This window comes from Pocillopora damicornis, chromosome 13 (genome assembly GCF_964200805.1).
Source record: "Pocillopora damicornis chromosome 13, jaPocDami1.2, whole genome shotgun sequence".
Taxonomy (NCBI): domain Eukaryota; kingdom Metazoa; phylum Cnidaria; class Anthozoa; order Scleractinia; family Pocilloporidae; genus Pocillopora; species Pocillopora damicornis.
This window is the reverse complement of record NC_142682.1, coordinates 8,020,073-8,040,424: the sequence shown is the minus strand read 5'-3', so window position 1 is coordinate 8,040,424 and position 20,352 is coordinate 8,020,073. Positions and strand designations below refer to the sequence as shown.

General features: G+C 36.1%; 1 protein-coding gene across 1 annotated transcript; it reads right to left on the bottom strand.

Annotated features, from left to right (window-relative positions):
• Window positions 1-554: 554 nt before the first annotated feature.
• On the bottom strand, window positions 555-20,234 carry LOC113684972 (guanine nucleotide-binding protein G(i) subunit alpha). Its single transcript, XM_027202395.2, has 9 exons — window positions 19,869-20,234; window positions 14,169-14,211; window positions 13,599-13,740; window positions 9,427-9,584; window positions 5,701-5,829; window positions 3,666-3,795; window positions 2,570-2,723; window positions 2,092-2,304; window positions 555-1,431 (listed from the first exon to the last, which is right to left on the bottom strand). The coding sequence occupies exons 1-8, from the start codon at window positions 19,984-19,986 to the stop codon at window positions 2,114-2,116; spliced, it is 1,065 nt and encodes a 354-aa protein (XP_027058196.1). The 5' UTR covers window positions 19,987-20,234; the 3' UTR covers window positions 555-1,431; window positions 2,092-2,113.
• Window positions 20,235-20,352: the final 118 nt, after the last annotated feature.

Sequence of the window (20,352 nt, the reverse complement as noted above, 5' to 3'; positions counted from 1 at the left end):
AATTGCCTTTTATTCTGAGGGATAAGGTATTCATTACGCAGATGACGCCAAAAAAAAATTTTCCCAGTTAAATCGCAAGTACAAGTGTGCAGCTGACCCATCTTCAGACGACTGCCTACGGACTCGACTGCACCCCTGAGCCGTAGGCGTCATGAAAGCGACTGGATAAGAACTGGCCGGGTTCTGTTTTGTCCCTCTGCATCTTTCTTTCGGATACAACTGGTTACATCTCAACGATGCATTTCGAGAATATCTTACTCTGCTGCGGGACTTCGCAACGAAATCGCTGCAAGAGGCATTCCATCTTCAAATTTGAAGCAAGTCAAATTTCGACTCGCGGTGTTAAGTGAATGCGTGCTTCCTCTGAATTATCATACCAAACTTCCTGAGAGTGTAATGAAAAATATTTTACTTCCTAAATCGTGTGATCCGACCTGATTTACCAAAAATTAGTTTTCAGCCCGACCACGTCACGCAACACCCTGCGCAGAGCGTTTTGCGTGACAGGACCAGAGACGCTTGATTCCAATAAACAACAACAAGAACAACAAAGCAGTCTTTAAAATCATCCTTTTAATAATAGTCTCTCATCGAATCATTCAAGATCCCTAATATACAGATAAGATCCTCTTGAATTATCACAGCAACTGGTAAATAACAATATCATTTAATAATTAACTTAGTGACACACATCAAGGCATGACCGTGACATTTTAAATCATATCTTTTGATAAGTCCTTCACCCTTCCACTGATCTTGGCGTTTTTCAGTTCAGTTCAGTTACTATTTCACTGTTTCACACCACAGTAAGCAAACTGTTGGAAATAACTCAGCCTCCTTGAAGTTGTAGCTGTTCGATAATTTCTCTCAAAAGAACAAAATTATCTGATGTGATGCACGTTTTATTGCTGTAACTGACTCTTTTTTTATCAAACCCTTGGCAGAAGTTTAAGTTTTTTTTAAATATTGTTCGTTCCTTTCAGCCTCCTCCATAAAAGCATTAAGTAATACATCATAGACATATTTCTTCTTTTTTTTTCTTTTTTATGTTAATCAAGTCACTCTGCTGACATAATAATGCATTACTAATTACAAGCTTAACTAACATACAAAACAAAGTGTCCAGTAATTCAACTTTTTCCCTCAAAGTGCCTCTGTTAAATTAAATTAGATTCATAGCTGTTTCTTTTTACAACACTGAAATAGTTTGGAGTGACTTTTAAATTCTTTTATGATCTCGTGAAATTCTGTCAACGGCCATGTTGGGCGTGTACGATAATTAATACTCATTAGGTTTTTTTAACTGTTTGAGGTCACATAATGGGGAGAGCAGAGATAAATTACTTGACATTATATAAAAACATCTGCCTTGGTCTGTACACAAAACTAATCTTCAGGACATCTTTTGTACAAATACACCATCCCTCAGACCTAAAAGAACAAGAAATCCATACGACCCATGAAACTAACCTTTCAACTCTCGTAAGTGACTAAGACAGAATTTTCTGCCTAAAATATAAATACGATATCAAGCAGACAAGTGACGAGAATAAATAAAAATATCAACTAGAGGATTACCAGTCGTCCCAATACCAAATTCTCAGAACCAACATGATAAGAATTGTGTAGCAGAAAGTAAGGAGAATTACTAATGAGATCTAGAGAATGAAAGGGATAACTCGCTCTTCTTTGTGCACACACTCCTGTGACAGAGATTAATCAAACAAACACTGTACTAACAGAAATACAGACCCTCATATGTTCACTTGCAAATGTTGGACAGAATACACATTTTCATGATTCTGTTTCTTTATGTTGTTTAAAAAGAGTATTGGTCCATAAAATGACACTGAACACATTTTTTCCCCCTCAAAAGAAAAAGCAATGGGCAGCTCAAAAGATAGCAACTTCATGAACACAGATAAGTTTCAAATTTTAATGTACAAGATGAAAACATTGTGAGGTGGCTGAAATGGCAAGTTAAACATATTCGTGTCATGTTTGCTCTGCCGTATTCTTAACCAAAGCCACATGGTGTGAGAACTCTGTGAGCAGATATAGGAAATATATAGCATAAGAAAAGCAACTTACTGCTCAAATAGTAATTGATAGCTTAGAACAGTCCACAGTCTTTGAGGTTGTTCTTGATAATGACGTCAGTGACAGCATCAAACACAAACTGGATGTTGTTTGTGTCAGTGGCACATGTGAAATGTGTGTAGATCTCCTTGGTGTCTTTTCTTTTGTTCAGATTTTCAAACTGAAGCTGAATGTATGCAGCAGCTTCCTCATACGTGTTTGAGCCTAAAAATGTTGAAGATACAATTCAGTGACTTAGCACCAAGCAGAATTCCATGAATTATCTTGACCAGAATATGCATGAACTCTTGTTTCCTTATCACCACACAACTCTCTATGCTTTTCCATATTGAACTAACAATTAAGTAGAGTTAACAAACCATTGCATTTATAAATCTTGTAGACAAAGAAAGTAAAGGCAAGTACTGTGTATCTAATCAAATTACTGAAAGTTGTACTGCCAGACACAATGACAAGAAAAAATCTTTACCAGTGTATTCAGGAAAGCAGATTGTCAGAGGAGACTTGGTGATTTTCTCTGCAAACAAATCTTTCTTGTTGAGGAAGAGAATAATGGATGTGTCTGTGAACCATTTATTGTTGCAGATGGAATCAAACAGCTTCATGCTTTCCATCATACGGTTCTGCAAAACAGAGACCAGCAGTTTCACAAATTAAGCCAAAATAATTGAAGCAACAACTACATCTGTTGATCCTTTGATAAACATGTGCTTAGAAACTTGCATATTGCACATTCAGTGGTTAACCTCTACAGAGTTACATTCACCTAAGCCATTAACTCAGCTGGCTGGCAATTAGATACCATGACCTTGTTGCAATTTTACCATAACAAAAACCTGCTTGTTCTTTTAACTCTACACATCAGAAACTTCATATAAACCAAAGATGGGCTAGAAATAGCCACATTTCTTAGTAACATCTTCAAGATTAGGGACCTTAAGCAGTCAGGATGGCAATGCCACAAAATTAAAAAAAAGGCATCAATTACCAAAGGAATCTATATTAAAAGCTAAAATTTTGCAAATGGCTGGATGTGTTTACCATCCCTTACAGCAACAAAACTCAACTTCTGCATAACATTTATCAACAGAGTTGAATTCCATACTGAATGTCAATTAACTTCTTTTCTCAGACCACACACAAAGTTTAGTTTTTCATTAATATTGCACAGAGAACAACTAAGAATTGTACAAAGTTTAAAACACAGAACTGATGCTGAGCTATTGTTCTGCTTGTTAGATCTTGTTCTATCATGTCCTTGTTGCCAATCTTGTTGTGGTTCACTAAAAATCCTTATTAGCTAGAAGTAGACACCTATATGTACATGTATCTTAGCCCTAACTCATGGGATATGAAGTTTACTTATCAACTCAAGCTGCTTAGCATTTTTTTTAACTCTTGGGTGAGAGAATGGAACTAAAATCAAGATAAAAACTCTACCAGAAGCATTTCCATAACTTTACTGCCTCTTTTCCAGCTAATGTAAGGATTTTTAAAGAAGAATTTAATATGTTTATCACAATTTAAAGTTTGAGTGGAATAACAAACAAAACAAATCTTCTCACCATTTCCTCATCTTCTGCCAGGACCAAATCATAAGCACTCAGTGCCACACAGAAGATTATAGCAGTGACTCCTTCAAAGCAGTGAATCCACTTCTTCCTCTCAGATCTCTGTCCTCCAACATCAAACATTCTAAAATTTAACAAAAAAAAAAAAAAAAAATGAGAAATTTAAATCAGTGAATCAGTCAAAACAAGAATTTAAGAAATTATGCAGACTTCTAAACAAGATTTTCACTGACCATACATTAGGTTAACTATTAAAGAACCCTATCACACTCAAGATCTCATATGATTCTCATGAGGTTAGTTTGGAGAATTTGGCATTGGATCAACTGATAATCTCATAATTACTTTCTCTTCATTCTCATCATTTGTCTGCTTGATATTGTATTGTTATTGTAGGGAGAAATTCTGTCTTAGTCAATCATAGGAGTTAAAGGGTAACTACCAAGAGAACTTCAGATAAACCCATTACTTGGAGAATACAAAAATCTATAATTTGCAACAAATTAAAAAAAAAAAATGCAGCTTGCACAATGTCTTGTTCTGTGTTCACACTGATAGATGAAGGGATTTTTCCAGTGGTCTCTTAGTTTAACTTGTTTAGAACACTTCTGGATGTTAAGCGTTGTCAGCATGACTTAACAGACTTAGAAAAACCAACAAAAAAATCCTTCAAAAATCCATCATTACTCCTCATCAGTCAACTCCACTACAAATGCTAAGATCAACTCCCTGAAGTTTTGTCTAGAAAACATTAAAATGTGATTCCTTGCTATTTGTAAACTTTCTTAATCTTTCTCTCCCAAAATAAAGTGACAATAATAAAAATTGTCTATAATATGTAGAGCTACTGTTGAAACTTCGAGGTTAGGAGTATGATAGACCTTCAAGTGTCACTTTTTTTTTTCACATCAAACTTAACATTACCATATTGATTTTAACTATACTCTGAGAGAAAGTTTACTAAAAATATTAAGACATGTGCAAGTTATTTACAAAAGCTGAATTCTGTAGCCTGCCAAAGTGTGAATAGCCAATTATAAAATGTCACCATAAATGACTCCTGGAGTGTTTTGTTATGGAAAAACACCCTGGTTCTTGAATTTCAATCATGTACACATCTCCAGATTTCAGTTGCAAATATCGATCTCTGCTATTTCTCTCTGTATTAAACTACACTGCCGATGGAGAAAGAAAACATGGGGAAGAGTCCTTGGCGAAAGTAAAAAAGGAAGCCTATATGCAAGTGCAAGAAATTGAAGAATTTGGAAGTGAAATAGCAAAAAAATCTCAACAATGTGGGTAGGGGCTTGTGGTTTAGGCAATCCTCACAATGTTTCTTGGCATACTTAAGCTGCTTTTAGGTTAAAACAGACAAAAAAAGACCTGGAAATCAAAACTGCCAGCTAGTGAGTTGAACTAAGGTCTGTCACAGGACAGACTCTGCAGGACACCAGGCATTTCCATTTATCAGAGTGTTGACATAATTTGATGTGTGGTCACCCACAGAAGTGAAATGTTGGCAAAACATTGAAAGGAAAAAAAACCTACTTTGACATGTCTTCTTTGAAAAAATCAATGGGGTCTGAAAATTTAATGAACTGGCTTGAAATTTAGTTGGAAGACTCCCAAGATACCAATTGCAATGACCTTTGACCCAATGTGTATTGGTAAAATTTTGATAAGCAACCTTGATAGAAAAATTGCAAGCGCACCATTGAGAATATGGGAAAGCCCCATGCAGTTTTAAAGACCAACCCCTCAGCATCGAAACTGTGCAGAAGTTTAATTTGTGTAGTCAAGTTTGGTGCCAGATTAATTAGCACAAGATATTGCCAGTTTTGCATTGTCACTTCTCAGTCAGTTTACAATTGGACTGAGCTAACACAGAAAAAGTTTTTTCCAGATGGCACATTTCATAACCTCTCCATTGACCTATAGCTAATGGTAGTCATGCTTCTTTAGGTGAGAGACACCAGCAAAGGTCCACCATATCCCTAAAGACATGATTTATTTGAATATGTTTACTTACTTGAAGTGGAGATCTTTGAATGTAAAATGAGTCTCCACTATACCAGTAGTTTTCACTCTTGTTCTTAAGACATCCTGCTCTGTGGGGACATAATCTGGTGACCCTAGTCTGTCAAGTGCATTCAGGTAACTAGAAATAAGAAAAATATGAAAAAAAATGAAAAACCTGGGTATACACTGTTCAATATCAGTCGAAACAAAAGCTAAAATTTATCAAGAAAGAAATACTGAGCACAATAAATAAATAAATAAATTAATACTTCCACAAGTAGAGGTTACTTCCCACCTTCAGAGGCTGAAAATATAGATCTTTCTTTTATTTGACTACACTGAATTCAAACATTCAACCTGATGTTTCCTTAAAAAATTTTTCTGAAGTCTTTAAAAGCATCTGGGTTAGTTAGAATCAAAGTGCTCTGTGAGAAAACTTGTGAATTGACCCATGATTTTTTGGATTATGTTTAATGTTATCTGGTTTTGGGAATTTTGTGGTTGATTGTCATATCTAGAGTACGAGCAGTAGTTCAGTGTTTGCTAATGTAGCAAAGAAACAAAGTAACGTTGGGATAAGAAGGCATTACAATTGAAGTGATCATGCTATTACATTTAACAAGGTGGATGATGTCATGTGTTTTAAATGTCTATCACTTTTGTTTCTGGTTCAAAAGAAAAGGTTGGAAGTAAATGTGGGTGAAAAGTGAGATTTACTGTCTATCATTGTAAATATTAGAAAATCAAGGCAATACTGTCGCAATGAAAACATTAACGATTCCCTCTTTATCAAATGAGACAAACGGGAATGAGTTTTGAGTGATATAACTAATACCCCATTCACACCAGCAAAACATGTTTTGTTAAACTGGTTTTCATTGAATGAAAATTATAAACAGAGAACTGAAAAACTTGATTTTCCATTGGATTCAAGTACTTGCTAACTCGCATTTCCAATGTGCTACATTCAAGTAAAAAATATTCGGTTAAATAGTTTCTATGAAGAAAAAAAAAATTAAACTGTGTTTAACAAAACAACTTTTAAACATGTTTAAGCTTTGGTGTGAATGGGGCATAAGCCAAGACTGCCAGCTTCGTTTTGGATCTCCGCCTGGGTAGATTTAAGTCACGTGCTAGGCAACGTATAATCAATAACAAGATAGAATTTCATTTCAGGCCTATTTATCAATTTTGTGGTGTATAACTTCCGCATTTTAGTATGTAATATGTGTTTTGAATCTTCAAATTGTCTTGAAACTTATAAGAAAATTGTTCTTTAAAAATTCACTGAAAATCGGTAGCTAAAATTGTTTGTTTAGGTGTTATTTGATTTTTGTGTTAACTTGTAATTTTGTCAGTTGCCAGCATCTTCTGTTGCATCACACAGGAAAACCACACGATACGAAACGTAATGATTGATTTTGTTGTCAATCTCACGCCATAACAGAAAAAGCTTTTGAACATCTGTAAACTCTGAGCGCTTTGCAGTAAGTGATATTTTCAATGAATCTTCCGATTATTTTCAAGTTCAAGGATTGTAAATTACAATTATATGAAAAACGAAGGTTGTTCTGTTATTTCAGTGTAAATCCTTGCATGCCGGCCAGTCACTGGCGCCGCTTGTTGAAACTAAAACGAAAAAAAAATTTTTTTTAATATTATCATTGGCTTCTTTTTCACCCCACCACTATTCTTAGCAACAAAGGTCGCCATTTTGTTTGTTTATTGCTTGCCAAACACTATCAAATGCACTCAAAAGCCTAAAATCGAAAAAAAGTTTACAGGAATCGACCAATCAAGCGAGCGAGTGCTATTCCCCACATCGTATCTACAACTTGCTCTTGCGCAAGCGCGCAATTCACAAGTTAAAAATGCATTTTCAAATATAAGTTAATAACTCAGGAAGGTGTCATAATCTCAGCAGCTGCCTATATTGAGGCTCATTTTCACCTTATTTCAATATTTTGTTTACATCTGGAACTTGACAAAATGTACATGTGGAAGCTCTTTGCTTACAAAAAAATATTTGCACATGGAAAAATCAAGAGGAAGGAAGTCCATGGTAAAAAAGGAAAAAAAACCATGTCTAGAGAGGAAAGAAAGAGTACAATTCTGTCAAGAAATGAAAAAAATTCCTTTGTGAAAGCAACTGGTACTGGGAGAGCTCCATGCTGGTGTCCAGATTGATTTTGAACAAAGAAGTTGCTGTCAAACTGAAATTTGCCATACATAATGCTAAAAATGAGGTTTCCTTTTCTTTACGCAAGTACCAGCCTTAAAACAAAAACATCAACAATTGACTCGAATCATAATTTTGAAAGCTGTCAACTGTCTTGCTCCTCAGCACATTTTCCAGTTTTTCCATCGATGCCAAGGGTTTTTCTTTTGCCTTTGGCACTTTTGCTTATTATTGTGTCATCCTCCTCAATGCTCCACCGAGTGATCAAGATTAAAAACATGTGTCTGCAATCGGTTACTTTTCCCAGGAAATCTTAATACATTGTCAATGATGCCAGGAGGTCCTGTGTTCCCACTGGTTTGCAGTTTCAGGACGTGAGATAATCTCCTTGCGTAGCAGGAGTTGCTTGCAAACCTTTTTGAGCTAAAATCTCCCATTTGATTTTAGGAGGAATACAACCTCTTTAAGCAAATTTTTAGGGTATAGAGATTTGAACAATTTTTGTCAAATTTTGCCAAAACATTCCAGGAATAGTGACAAAAGAAAGTATGTTGGGAAATTTTGATATTTGAAGTACTTGTCCTGTGGCATCCATTTACACAGCACGCCTTGCGTATTTTTAGCAACTCCAATATCTAAATATATTAGATTTATTATATTTTTAGCTAGGCCAATATCTCAACCACCAATCAGAATACTGAAAAAAATATTTGTTGATTGAAGCCTTGTAAACAAGACTGTGCAGCCATTTTGCTCATGCTGCAACATCTGATACCCAATGAATTCAGCATAAGAACCTTTGGTTGTTTCACACATTACCGGCTCCTGACACTTCCTTACGAGAAAATTCGCTTAAATTACATTTATATTGTAAACTGCACTTATTAAGCTTTCTTCTGATGTATAGTTTGCTAGGATTTTAGTGAAACTGGCATGCATACAAATTTTTCCCGAAGAGACTCCTGTGAAGGTAGAAAGTAACCTTAAAGCAACAAGGAAAGAGTATAATGGCGCAAACAATCCAAAAAAATCTAAGAAAATGAATGACTACAAATAGGTTTGAAACAGCTTTTCAATTACTGTACAAAGTTTAAAGTGGATGTAAGTTAATTGTCTAACACAAGTTTCAACAAAGAGCAATCTCATTGTATAAAAGTTTTTCAAAATGATCTGTTTCTAATAACCTTTACTTATTGCCATAAACACTATCGGATAAGCTGCAGTCGCAGATAAGCCGCAATTGAAAGAGATCACAAGTGGGGTATTGAGAAAGTTGCTTTAAGTTGGTAACATCATCGAACGCAAATCCATGTGAACTCACTCACTAGAATACTTTGAATCCTTACCTACAATTTAAGCTGTACGTAAAGAATTTTATAAAAAACAAGAAATCTTAAGTTTGTTTACCAGGTCATTCGAAGATAATAGCTAAGCATCTGATACAGACTCAGGCACTTTTCCAGATATTCTTTCAGATAACACACCCCTGTTTTAGGAAAAAGGTGCAGCTTATAGCCAATGTCTACAGTAATAACGAAAAGATTGTATTGTACATACTATGCTGCCGAGTCATTTAGCTGATATTCTCTTGATCTTGCAAAACAGTTTTGAACTCCATTATCATTCCATAATCTCTTCATGATTGATACAAGTTCTGGTGTGAACTTCACATCCTCCATGCTTCCTGCTAATGCAAAAAGCTCTCTGGCATCATCCTGCAATAAGCAGAGGAAGAAGTTTAAGTCAAGCACATAAACACATCGGTGCTCTTACCTCCAGGTACCTACAGTACTGCTCGCGCATATGTAAACCAAAAAACACAAATAAAATATGCCAAAGATTGCATGCAATTGTGAATAAAAAAATTATCAGCATAAAAAAAATTGCACATGCGTGCATAAACTTGATATGTCTGCCTATCAAAAAACATGTGTTGCAACAGCTTGGGAATTTGTTAAAAATAAATTTTTTCTTAGTGTATCATAATTCAGTAGAATCAGCTAAGGCACCTGTTTACAATCAGTTGTCGCATTCTGAATGCAAACCCACATGCAAATGCTTATTACATAGCTTTTATCATCAGTGAACATGCTGTTCTCAAAAACTAGTTCATTCATCTGGCCATTTATACAAAACTAATAAGTTCTACTTGCTTATTTTAATGGTGTTGTGTGTATGGTTACCTGTCACATACGACTAGTCCTAACTTGAAATTTTTATGGGAAACTGGATTTTCTTCTTCTTTTAATATTTGTCAAGTCATTGATTGACGTTCATGTAGTTGCTCGAAAAAGGGAAGGGAAAAAATTAAATACCAGATATATGTAGTTCAAGTTTGTTTAAGACTTGCTGGCACGTGCAATTAGGTAATACATCAATACAGCAGTAATTGAACTTATGCCTGTCAACATGGTAATACAAGACAATGCAAGAACATTTTCAGTTTGTGCCAGAGGAGCTCTATGGGATCCATGTCTGGGCTTTCAGCAAGAGTCAGGCAGTTAGATTGTGATTGTGATTTACTCAAACTTGACCTTTTATCATTGTAATATAATGCGTTCTGCAATCAAACAAACCATGCAAAATGAAACTGTTTACATTCTGGTGTGTAAACACTGAAGTGAGCGCCAATTGCAATGAATAAAATAAATCATCATTCACCATCTTAATACATGTAGTACATGTTCCTTCTGATCCTCATTGAGGGTGTTCAAGGTAAGTTTGAAGTTTTGAAGAAATTGTCACCTGTGATGCAAACACCAAACTGTTTGCATTCTGCTGCGTAAACATTTAAGGGAGGGTTGATGGCAATGAATTAATTAAGAAGCATATTAGTGAGTTTTCGCTTTGTTACCTGCTTAATAATACATGTGTTTTGATGCCTTGTGTAAGTGATATTTTCCTTCCCAGCTGATTCATCAACAACTCAAATCAAGCAAGTCTACTGCTACAGCTTGTAATTGATAAATTTGCAAAGCAATGCAATGTGTGTAAATTTTCAATTGTCGACTCATTGCTTTTTGTTTACACAACAATGTAATACAAAGGAAACTTAGAGCATTGAATAACAAAGGCACAGAGTCACACTTTTTTCCAATTGTGTGCGCAAAAAAATCATTTATACGCATCTGACTACCTCACGTCTAAGTGTATGAAATTTGTCTGCATATTTAACATATATGTGAGCAGTACTGTACATGTTAAGGCTCTCACAAATCTGAGGTGTTTTTGTAAACTCAGTAGAGGAAAACGCATTTGCCTAACAGTTAACATGCTGGACTCCAGGTTAAGAGGTGTGGGTTTGAAATCTGGCCAGATCATTGTGTTGTGTCCTTTGACAACACAGTTCCCCTTTGCAGTGCTTTCACTTCCTTTCTTTAACCCATTGACACCCGATGCGCCCTCATGCGCCCAGAAATAAAACCCCTCTGAAATTCCAATGCGCCCTCATGCGCCCTGTCAGAAATGGCTTGTTTTGATTGGCTGTAGCTTAGAAACAAAACTCCCCTGGGTATTGAAAAGCAGTGAAACGTGACATGCAAAAAATAAGCTTTCGTTTGAGACCAAACTCACTATTCCACGTTAACCGTGCGATTTTTGACAAATTTTTCAAAAATATGTCGTGGTCTAAGACATAGCTTCTGGAAGAATTGATGAAAGTTAATTTTCATCCGATGAAGAGCAAGAAGTCTTCGCTGGTTTTATCATCGAAGAAATTGAAAAAAGCGACAAGCTCGTCAAGCACAGCATGAACAAAACTTGCTTCGCAATGTGGATGACGAGATGGAAGACTTTTTCGACCTACGGTCGCAAGAAAGGGGAAGCGGTTCCGATGTTGAGCTATATGCTAGTGAGGAGGAAGAAGGAAGCGACGAAAGTAGTGATGAAGAATCTGCCGCAGAAGAAAGCCGACCAAATGCTCTTCAATGGTCTAGCTAATTGCGACAAATTAATGTTGAGGAATTCTCCATTCGTTGTGGCCCGACCAGAGATCTCGGAGAAAATGCAACTGCCAAAGATTTCTTCAATGTATTTATCGACGATGCTTACATTGACGAAATCGTCCGATACACCGTTGCGTACGCTCGTTCGAAAGGGGATCGATTGTTCACATCTACTCAAGCGGAAATTTCAGCGTATCTCAGGCTAAACATTCTCATTGGAATCCATGAACTTCCTCAGCTGGCAATGTACTGGGATTCTGACGAGTTTGTTGGAGTTGATTGCTTAAAAAAAAACGATCCCAGAGCACCGCTTCATGACTCTGGGGAAATATTTACATCTTGCTGACCCGACCGCAGAAGACCAAAACGATGTCCTCTGCAAAGTTTGCCCCCTTGTAACTCGCTTGGAGCAAAAGTTTGCCTAAGCGAAGAACATATATGCATTGTTCAAAGTGAAACTTTTCATTTAGGCGTAAAAATTGGTTTGTTCTTGCTCATGACTCGCAAAAAGTAATTTTATAGCTGCGCCTTGTGACGTGTGTCGCGATGTCGCTATGGCGGGCAAATTCAAAATTGACCCGCGTTAGAAAGTTTAGGATTCCTTTTGTTGAGGAGAAATTTGCGATCTGTCTTTTGCTGTTGTATTTGAGGGAAAGCTTTTTACATGATTCTGATGGAATAAGAGTGCAAAAGAGAGTCATCATACTGATAAATACTTTCAAAGCTGAAGGCAACCTTGCTAATGACTCGCTGTACATCATGAAGTTGAATCCGTTCTCTAGCTTTAGAATTTTTTTTTGAGAGAGCCTGATGCTCAAGTTGAAAATAAAATTTGACAGGGGGAAAGTATATTATTTAATATGCAACTTTGTGCAGTTTCCCTTCAGTAGAGTGAAATGAAGACATTAAAATTTTAAATTATTTTGGCAGTGGTCTGTGTGTTCACTGTAGCAGCCATTTTCTCTGGAATTTCAGGGGGTGGTCTGAGCTCTAAGGTGTGGGGCTCAATGGGTTAACCTCTCCTGGAAGTAGATGGGTTCATCTTTTGGAGGACACATTTACGTGTCCACAACATTTCAATTCATTGATACATCACTTATGATTTTGAACCCTTAAAAGTGACTGGCTTCTCATTTATCTTTACAGTATCACCCTTGAGTTAAATGTAACAGTCACAACAATATAGGAAATAATCAGTAATTTAGGAAGCTCCTGATTGTCAAACAAATTCTCCTTGTCAGCACTAGAGGAAATGTAAAGATAACAGTATTGAGACAATACATGCTGCAGGGCGTGAAATTGTGCCTAATACAGGCGCCAATGTGACTAAATTTTTTACTTTGGCGATCAAATTCTGAAAATTAGTCGCCAAATTGGCGACTAGAATGTTTCATCAGAATCCTACCAAGAGATATAGTGAATTAAAAAGATTTGCAAAGATAATCCCCATTAAGTTTGTTTCCAAAACGCCGCACTTGAAACTCGATCAATAACTAGACACCATCTTGGATTTAGGTGAGCTTGAGCGTTGTATATCATCCATCCTAATGTTCACTTAGTAGTACGTTAAAGATCTTTTCCCCAACCTAATTTTGGAGGGTCTATCTAGAATGCTGACAGTGTACAAAAAGGTTTAATCTGTCTTTGAAAATGGCAACCAACTTTTTTTGAATTGGCTACCACTTTGAAGAATTTAGGAGCCAAGTGGCTATCAGAGAAAAAAATTAATTTCACGCCCTGTGCTGATGTTAGGGTGTAAAGTGATACAAGTGACTATAAACTTACTGCTCTGTCGCCGTGACCAAATTCAATTTTTAGTGTCCCTAATGCTCTGATAATAGCAATCATGGACTGTATTGTGTTGCTATACACTACTTGTCTGTATTGTGCACATTCTTCTTGAGTATAGCCATGTTCATGAATAATCCTATTAGATGTAAAAAGTAGTTTTAATTATTTATCAACTGTCAATCAGTTACTCAAATTAAGTAACTTATGCTTGGTTAACTTCAGCTTCATTGTAAAACACCTCTTTCCGTGAATGTTTTTAATATATGCAAGTCAAACTTTACCTTAAGTATGTTTTTTACCATATTTTTTTCTCATATTTACATAATCTTAAATTGCCAAACATAAAATTTTCCATCTTTTATGACATCGTTATTGAACAGAAGCATCACATATTGACTTGCCTACTAAAAGTCTTCTATACCTCAGTGTTAAAACATCTGAGGTACTACATGTATGATCAGAGGGTTGTAGAGTTTGACTTCTAATAGATACATTGGGAGTTCTTTTTCTCTGAGTATGGTTGTATCATTCACAGAATAAAACTGTCTTTCAAATTTTACTCACTTCATCTGTTTCACTATGGTACTTTTTCCAGATTCACCAGCACCTGGAAAATAAAAATCAACCTTTTCAATAAAGTATTTCATATTGTTATCTCACATTTTTCCCTACAGGGACTGTCTCGTGGTTTTAATTAACAGTTACATCAGTAGCTACTTCTGCTTTTAAAACAATTCAATGACATGTTGATTAAGAATAGTTTTTGTAACTGAGGAATAAATTTTGCAGTTTAGAGACCAATTCTACAGGACAATTTGGGTAAGTTTCATTCTTTTCCCATCAAAGTCCCCCCCTACATGATAAAAAACTGATGGTTTCACCATAAACACAGCTTATAACCAACCACTAACCCCATTGAAAAGAAAAGATTGCAAGAAAAGACTAGATTAAGCTGTAAATTAATATAAGCAGCCATTTGTTGTTTGATAATTATGTCGCTTTATCTCTTTCTGGCTTACTATGCTATAAATGTTTCACAAAAATTCTTTAAGACATCATAACTCTTCAGCCAGCGTCTCTGGTACTCATTGAATAATCCTTACTGATGTCTACATAATGAAAAACACAATTACTACTGTTAGATAACAGATATGATATGTAGCCAATTAGACTGTGGGATTTCCTTACATGATGGATTTGAGCCGGAAGGCAGATTATGTTTCATGCAACTGCAAAAAGCTTCTGATTGAAAGACATGGGTGGAGAAATACACCACAAAATAAATGGACTAAACAATCATCCCCTTATGAAGCAAAAAATATAATAACATAATGGAGATTCTTTTCTGATGCACTAGACAATCATAACTCAACATAAATAGGACACCATTTTTGGCTAGCAAGCAGGCGTGAAATTAAAAGTTATTTAAAAGAACTCCTCCCATGGGGTTTCAGAGACAGACTGAACTGAAATTCGGTTTATTTAAGTACATAAATTTTTTTTAAGTGTCTCTTTTTTAATTAATCAATAAATTAACACAGTGACTGTTACATACAAGACTGAAATTTTTTCTCAAGAGGAGCTTGTAATTAAGTTAAATATGGAATGGTTCCTTGGTGAATTCACAATCTATACATCACTTCTCAAATGACTATCTTCCTTTGTATCAAGGTATACTCCACAACCAAACAAGAGTTTTAAACTATATTCAGCAGGCAATGACCATTACCACAACATAACATCCTTTAAGAAACAGGACTTTCGCATTGAGACTGACAAGTGACACAATAAGCCGTCAATAGACAATAAAGCAAATGCACACATCTTAAGTGTAAATCAATAATTCTAGAATAAAAAAAATTTAAAAATGAAGTTTTAAAGCATTGTGAAATCAAAGAAACCTACTGTAGCTTGAATATGGGATGGTGGTCTATTGGTACTGACTGTCTCTTAGATGGAAAAAAAAAATTCTTAAAAAAAATAACCCAATCACATTGCTATCACAAGACAACTGCAGAGTTTCAGAAGAAAAACAGCTTAAATTAAGAGACCAAACAGGATGAACCAATGTACAGTCACGCATGGATCAGTGCAAGATGACATCAAAAGTTGCACAAGTCAGGAGTGCAACTAACAAAAGGATAAAAATGATTTATTACATGACAATAATGAACTAAAAAAAGGCATTAATGTAATTATAAAAGACATATAGATTTACTCTCTCCGGTTTTGATATCACCTTTACATGAGGGCACCAGTTGGCACCTAAGCACCTTTTTCAGTCACTGGATGAAAACTTTTACTATACCAACTTCTGGTACCTTTGAAGAACACTGAATGTAATATTTTAAGAGATGTTTCTTTGCTTGTGATAAATTAAGACTCATAAACAATTATCAGTAGAGTGCTCACAGATACAATGAAAAGAATGAGGGCACATTTGCTCATAGTGGCACTGACTAGTGCTAAAGATCAACCTTTGTGACTGTACAACAATCACCTGCTTACAGTTTGGAAGGCCATGTTCTATCCATTCTGCATAATCTCTTTACTCATTCTGAAAATGCTTTTTGAAGATTTGGAGACCATGTGGCAAACCTGTGCCCAACAAAGCTCCAGCGAAAAAAGATGTGCTCTGAGTCCATGAAATGACTGTCCTATGAACTCTTTGAAAACAAGGCCACTATAGAAGGACAATCAGACCAACTTCAATGCCTGTGCAAGCATACAATTGTTCTAGAGGTCAAATTATGTTGATCTTACCTTCACTTTCAACCTAAATAAACATCAAAAGAGTTTACAAATTTCAGCTATACCAAAAATAAGAAACCACTGGGAAGCCTTGCACTTCAATTTGCATTCAATTTTTAATGCACAGCTTAGAGTATATTTCTTGAGTGCAGGCCTAAAAAATTAACAAGATGTCAGGTTCACTGCCTCCTGACCTGGTCTTAAATTTTTCCTTAACAACCAGCTGGTTGCAATTTCTGACCTGGATTGTGTTTGACCAAGCTCTTCTCTTACAACTGCAGCCTATTTACACGAGCAGCATCCTTGCTAGAGGTGCATGCATCTGTGCTTAGGATATCCAGGTAAGGTAAAAGACAAGATATCACTTTTTTGCATGAAATATTTCCCACCAATGACTCCACACACCAATTCCATCTGTGAAATCTACTGTCAATGTATGCTCATGAGTTTTCCTTGTGCACAGTATTCACAACCTAATATTCAGGGTAGAGAATTTCGCAGACCAGCATGTGATGTTGGTTAAGTCCTTATCCAGAAAGACTAGAATAATCAATCATTTACTGATTACAGAGGAAGAGAAGCCCCTCTCTCAAGTTGCTTTAATACCTAGAGTGGTCATCCCATTTAGGTAACTTTCACCCTTCCTCATGGCAGTCCAGCACACTCCCAATCAAGCACACCACGCACAGTGGTTTTAATAATTGAATAATTCAAAGTGTGATCTGCGATTTTGGACTATCAAAGCTACAGTAGGATAACTCTACAGTATTGTTCCACAATAAAGAGCTCCTTTGGTGTCCACACATAACTAAAGACTTGACTTGTGCTCCAATCTCAAAACTTTTTCAAATCAAAGATCCAGAAAGAGAACATGATCTGCACAATCTACACTATGTATATCTAATTTGCATACTAATGAAGGAAGGAACCAATAACTTGAGACAAAAAATATTTCTTTGTTTATTTTAAATATTCACTTTTCCTTATTTATTCAAAGCACCTCTGGGAGAAATGCAAATAAAATTGGACTTTCCCATAATTAAATCTAAAATCAGTTAAGTACCCAAATGAAATAAAGCACAAAATTGAGCCCAGTCAGAGGAACTTTTCTCCATTTAACAAACCAGCTTTACAAATACAACAGCATGTAGTAGAATGTATCATAACTGCATTGTGTTCCCATAGAAAAAAAGACTTTTCAGGAGTTGGAGTATGTAAGCTTACAAACTAATAGTAGTGAAAATATTACCATTCTCTTAGGTAGATACACATGCTGCCAAACTGGACGAGACAGACCATATATCACGTCTGTCAACTATCTCAGACAGAAAAACAAACATTTCCTACACTGAGGTCTTATTTGATTTTCAAAAAATGCACTCAGACTTTGCTGTTTATACAGATCATTGACTGCTTGAAGAAAGTGAGAATGCTGTGTTTCTTTAGAGTGGTTTTAAAACCAGAAACCTATAAACACCATAGAATGAAGCAGCCAGAACATGGTTTCATGACAGTGCTATATACAGAGACTGTTCAAACAGCAAAAGCAACTCTCTGGTAATTGTAATGCTAGACCCAATTATACCACTGTCCAATTTGAGAGCAATATATTTGTCCTTCTGAGCAGAGAAAGTACCAGTGATAATAATAATGATGGTGATAATAATAATTTTCATCATAATAATAACAAGACAGTGATCTTTGATAATTGGGAACTAACTGGCAAATTTCACCAAAACTATACAAATGTTTCTAGAAACCCAAACTGTGTGTGTCAATATTGTTCCAATAAATAAAGAGCAACTTTTTGTTTCCTCTAACTGGTAGTATTGACCATAGAAATAGTTAATGCAAAGATCACTTTATCAGCTCTAAGAAACTGGCAATTTTTTTAAGCCTTGAGATTTGAAAACCAATAAGTATTGTGAAAAAAAAAATTTAAAATATCATGAGCGTAGTGCTGTGGTCATCTTGTTACATGCTTGTCTATTTGGTTTCTGCTGACTTAAGTAACTGGAGTTGAAGCAAAACATCAATTGAATAAGGAACATCACAGGTACATTATAACACTTGCAAACAACAATGCCACAACAAATGGATCACAAATTTACAATGTTAGTTTTATTTATTGCCGATACATCAATGTCTGACTGATTTGTATCAAAGATAAAGTATTTCTATAAGTCAAAGCCAGTTCTCACAAGGAAGATTACTGAAATAAACAGTGGAGAAAGTGATCCAGGGTAATTTCAAGATCAGGATGGGTAGATGCCTTTATGAATGGGCTTCATACAGCAGTCACCACCTGTTTATGAAAACATTCAACTATCCATGGTGACCAAGTTAAAATAACAAGAGCAACAGTTCTTAGCCATCTCAAAACTTTTAGAATTGAAAAGGGAAAAAAACAAAAATCTTGAAATTTCCTAGGTAGCGAGTTTTAAGATGACTTGATTGAAACCGTTTTTATTGCTAAAGGTGAAGAAACCCCAGAGGAAAGACCAGTGTTATTTTTCAAAAAACGCAATATATCACTGACAAGAAATTATAGATACGTGGAAAAGTGTTGCTAACTGCGTAACAAATGACAGCTATGCTTAATAAACGAGACGATATTTTGCCTTTGGCTTTCCTCAGAGATGGAAAAGAACACGTTCCAACTACCCGCCGATATATTCGATTTGAGATTCACATGATCCAATATTCTTGGTCCTGTAAAGTACACACGATTACATAAATTGAACTTTAAGTCACATTCGGCATTGAATCCAAGAAAAGCGCTTAGCTAAACAGGATCACAAATATAGGAAACGAGAAAAGGGGCTCTTGCAAATTTCAGTTTCTTTTCATTATTTCGCGACAGCAATATAAAGGTGCGATTTCTTAAGTGCGTTCGAACGAACGATCAATAAGTGACGGGAGAAAAAAGATTAAAAAGGATTTCTCCTTGTTGTTTCAGCCCAACTTAAAGGCAAGAGATGAAGCGTTTGCTTCATACAAATGTAAGGAACTCTTCATAGAGCAGCAAGAGAACGTTCCATAATGGCGGCAAATTTATTTTTCTCACTCTGGATGGAAAATTAATAATATAACTCTTTAAGTACATTTGCAAAGGCGGATAAGCCGAAACTACGATTCATCTTTGATAGAAAAACCAGTGAAGCTAAAAAATTTGAGTAAGTAATGATTCATAGCCTGAAATGCGATCATAAAATGTTGCTAGGCAGAAAAAAACCAGCTGACTAACGGCACATTCAGTATTTCCTAGCTTCGAATTCGAAGCCCTTCTACTGAAACTGCTACCACTAACGATTTTATTTCCACGAAGCTTTTACTTTTAAAAGATAAACTTATAAGACGATCGAACTACACGGCAGATAGTCAACATAACAAATACATCGACTTTACGAACGTGTTGGAAAGATTGGCTGGTGCACGCATTCGACATGTTGGAGCCAAATATAATTCATCAGCCGTGCGCTTCGATCGACTACGGAACAATTCATTACTAACCTAACAGAAGAAGCTTGACCTCTCGGGCGGCCCTTTCTCCATCTGCCCGAAGATTTTTGTCGATCATTTTACTCCTCTCCACAGCAGCCTTGTCCTCGGCACTCAAAGTGCAACCCATGTTGATATTCAAGAGTTCGAAAATTTAAGCTGAAGCTTCACTCAACGAGACTCGGCCGTTCGTGGGAACTCTCGAAGTCCAGCAAATGCGTAAAACCACAAACAGAAGCCTTACAGTAAAGTCTGAATGCTTGGAAGGATTCTCACCCAAGAAGCATGTGTTAAAATATCTTACGACTTCGCCATGAAGGTCGTTGTCCGGTTTTCCGAGTTAGTTATGGCGTTCGACTTCGCTTTATTGCAACAACCAACCAGAACCACGCCCGCACACTGAACAAACCATGCGCGACACGACCGCTGGGAACGAAATGTCCCGGATTTAAAGCCGAGGGCTGCAATCTGCCTGATCCCATATCAGCGCATCTCA

Coding starts and splice junctions, on each gene's coding strand:
- LOC113684972 (XM_027202395.2), bottom strand. CDS start 19,986: ATGGGTTGCACTTTGAGTGCCGAGGACAAGGCTGCTGTGGAGAGGAGT. Junction 14,212..19,868: donor GGTCAAGCTTCTTCTGTTAG/GTTAGTAATGAA, acceptor TTTATTTTCCAG/GTGCTGGTGAATCTGGAAAA. Junction 2,305..2,569: donor CTGCTTTCCTGAATACACTG/GTAAAGATTTTT, acceptor CAACATTTTTAG/GCTCAAACACGTATGAGGAA.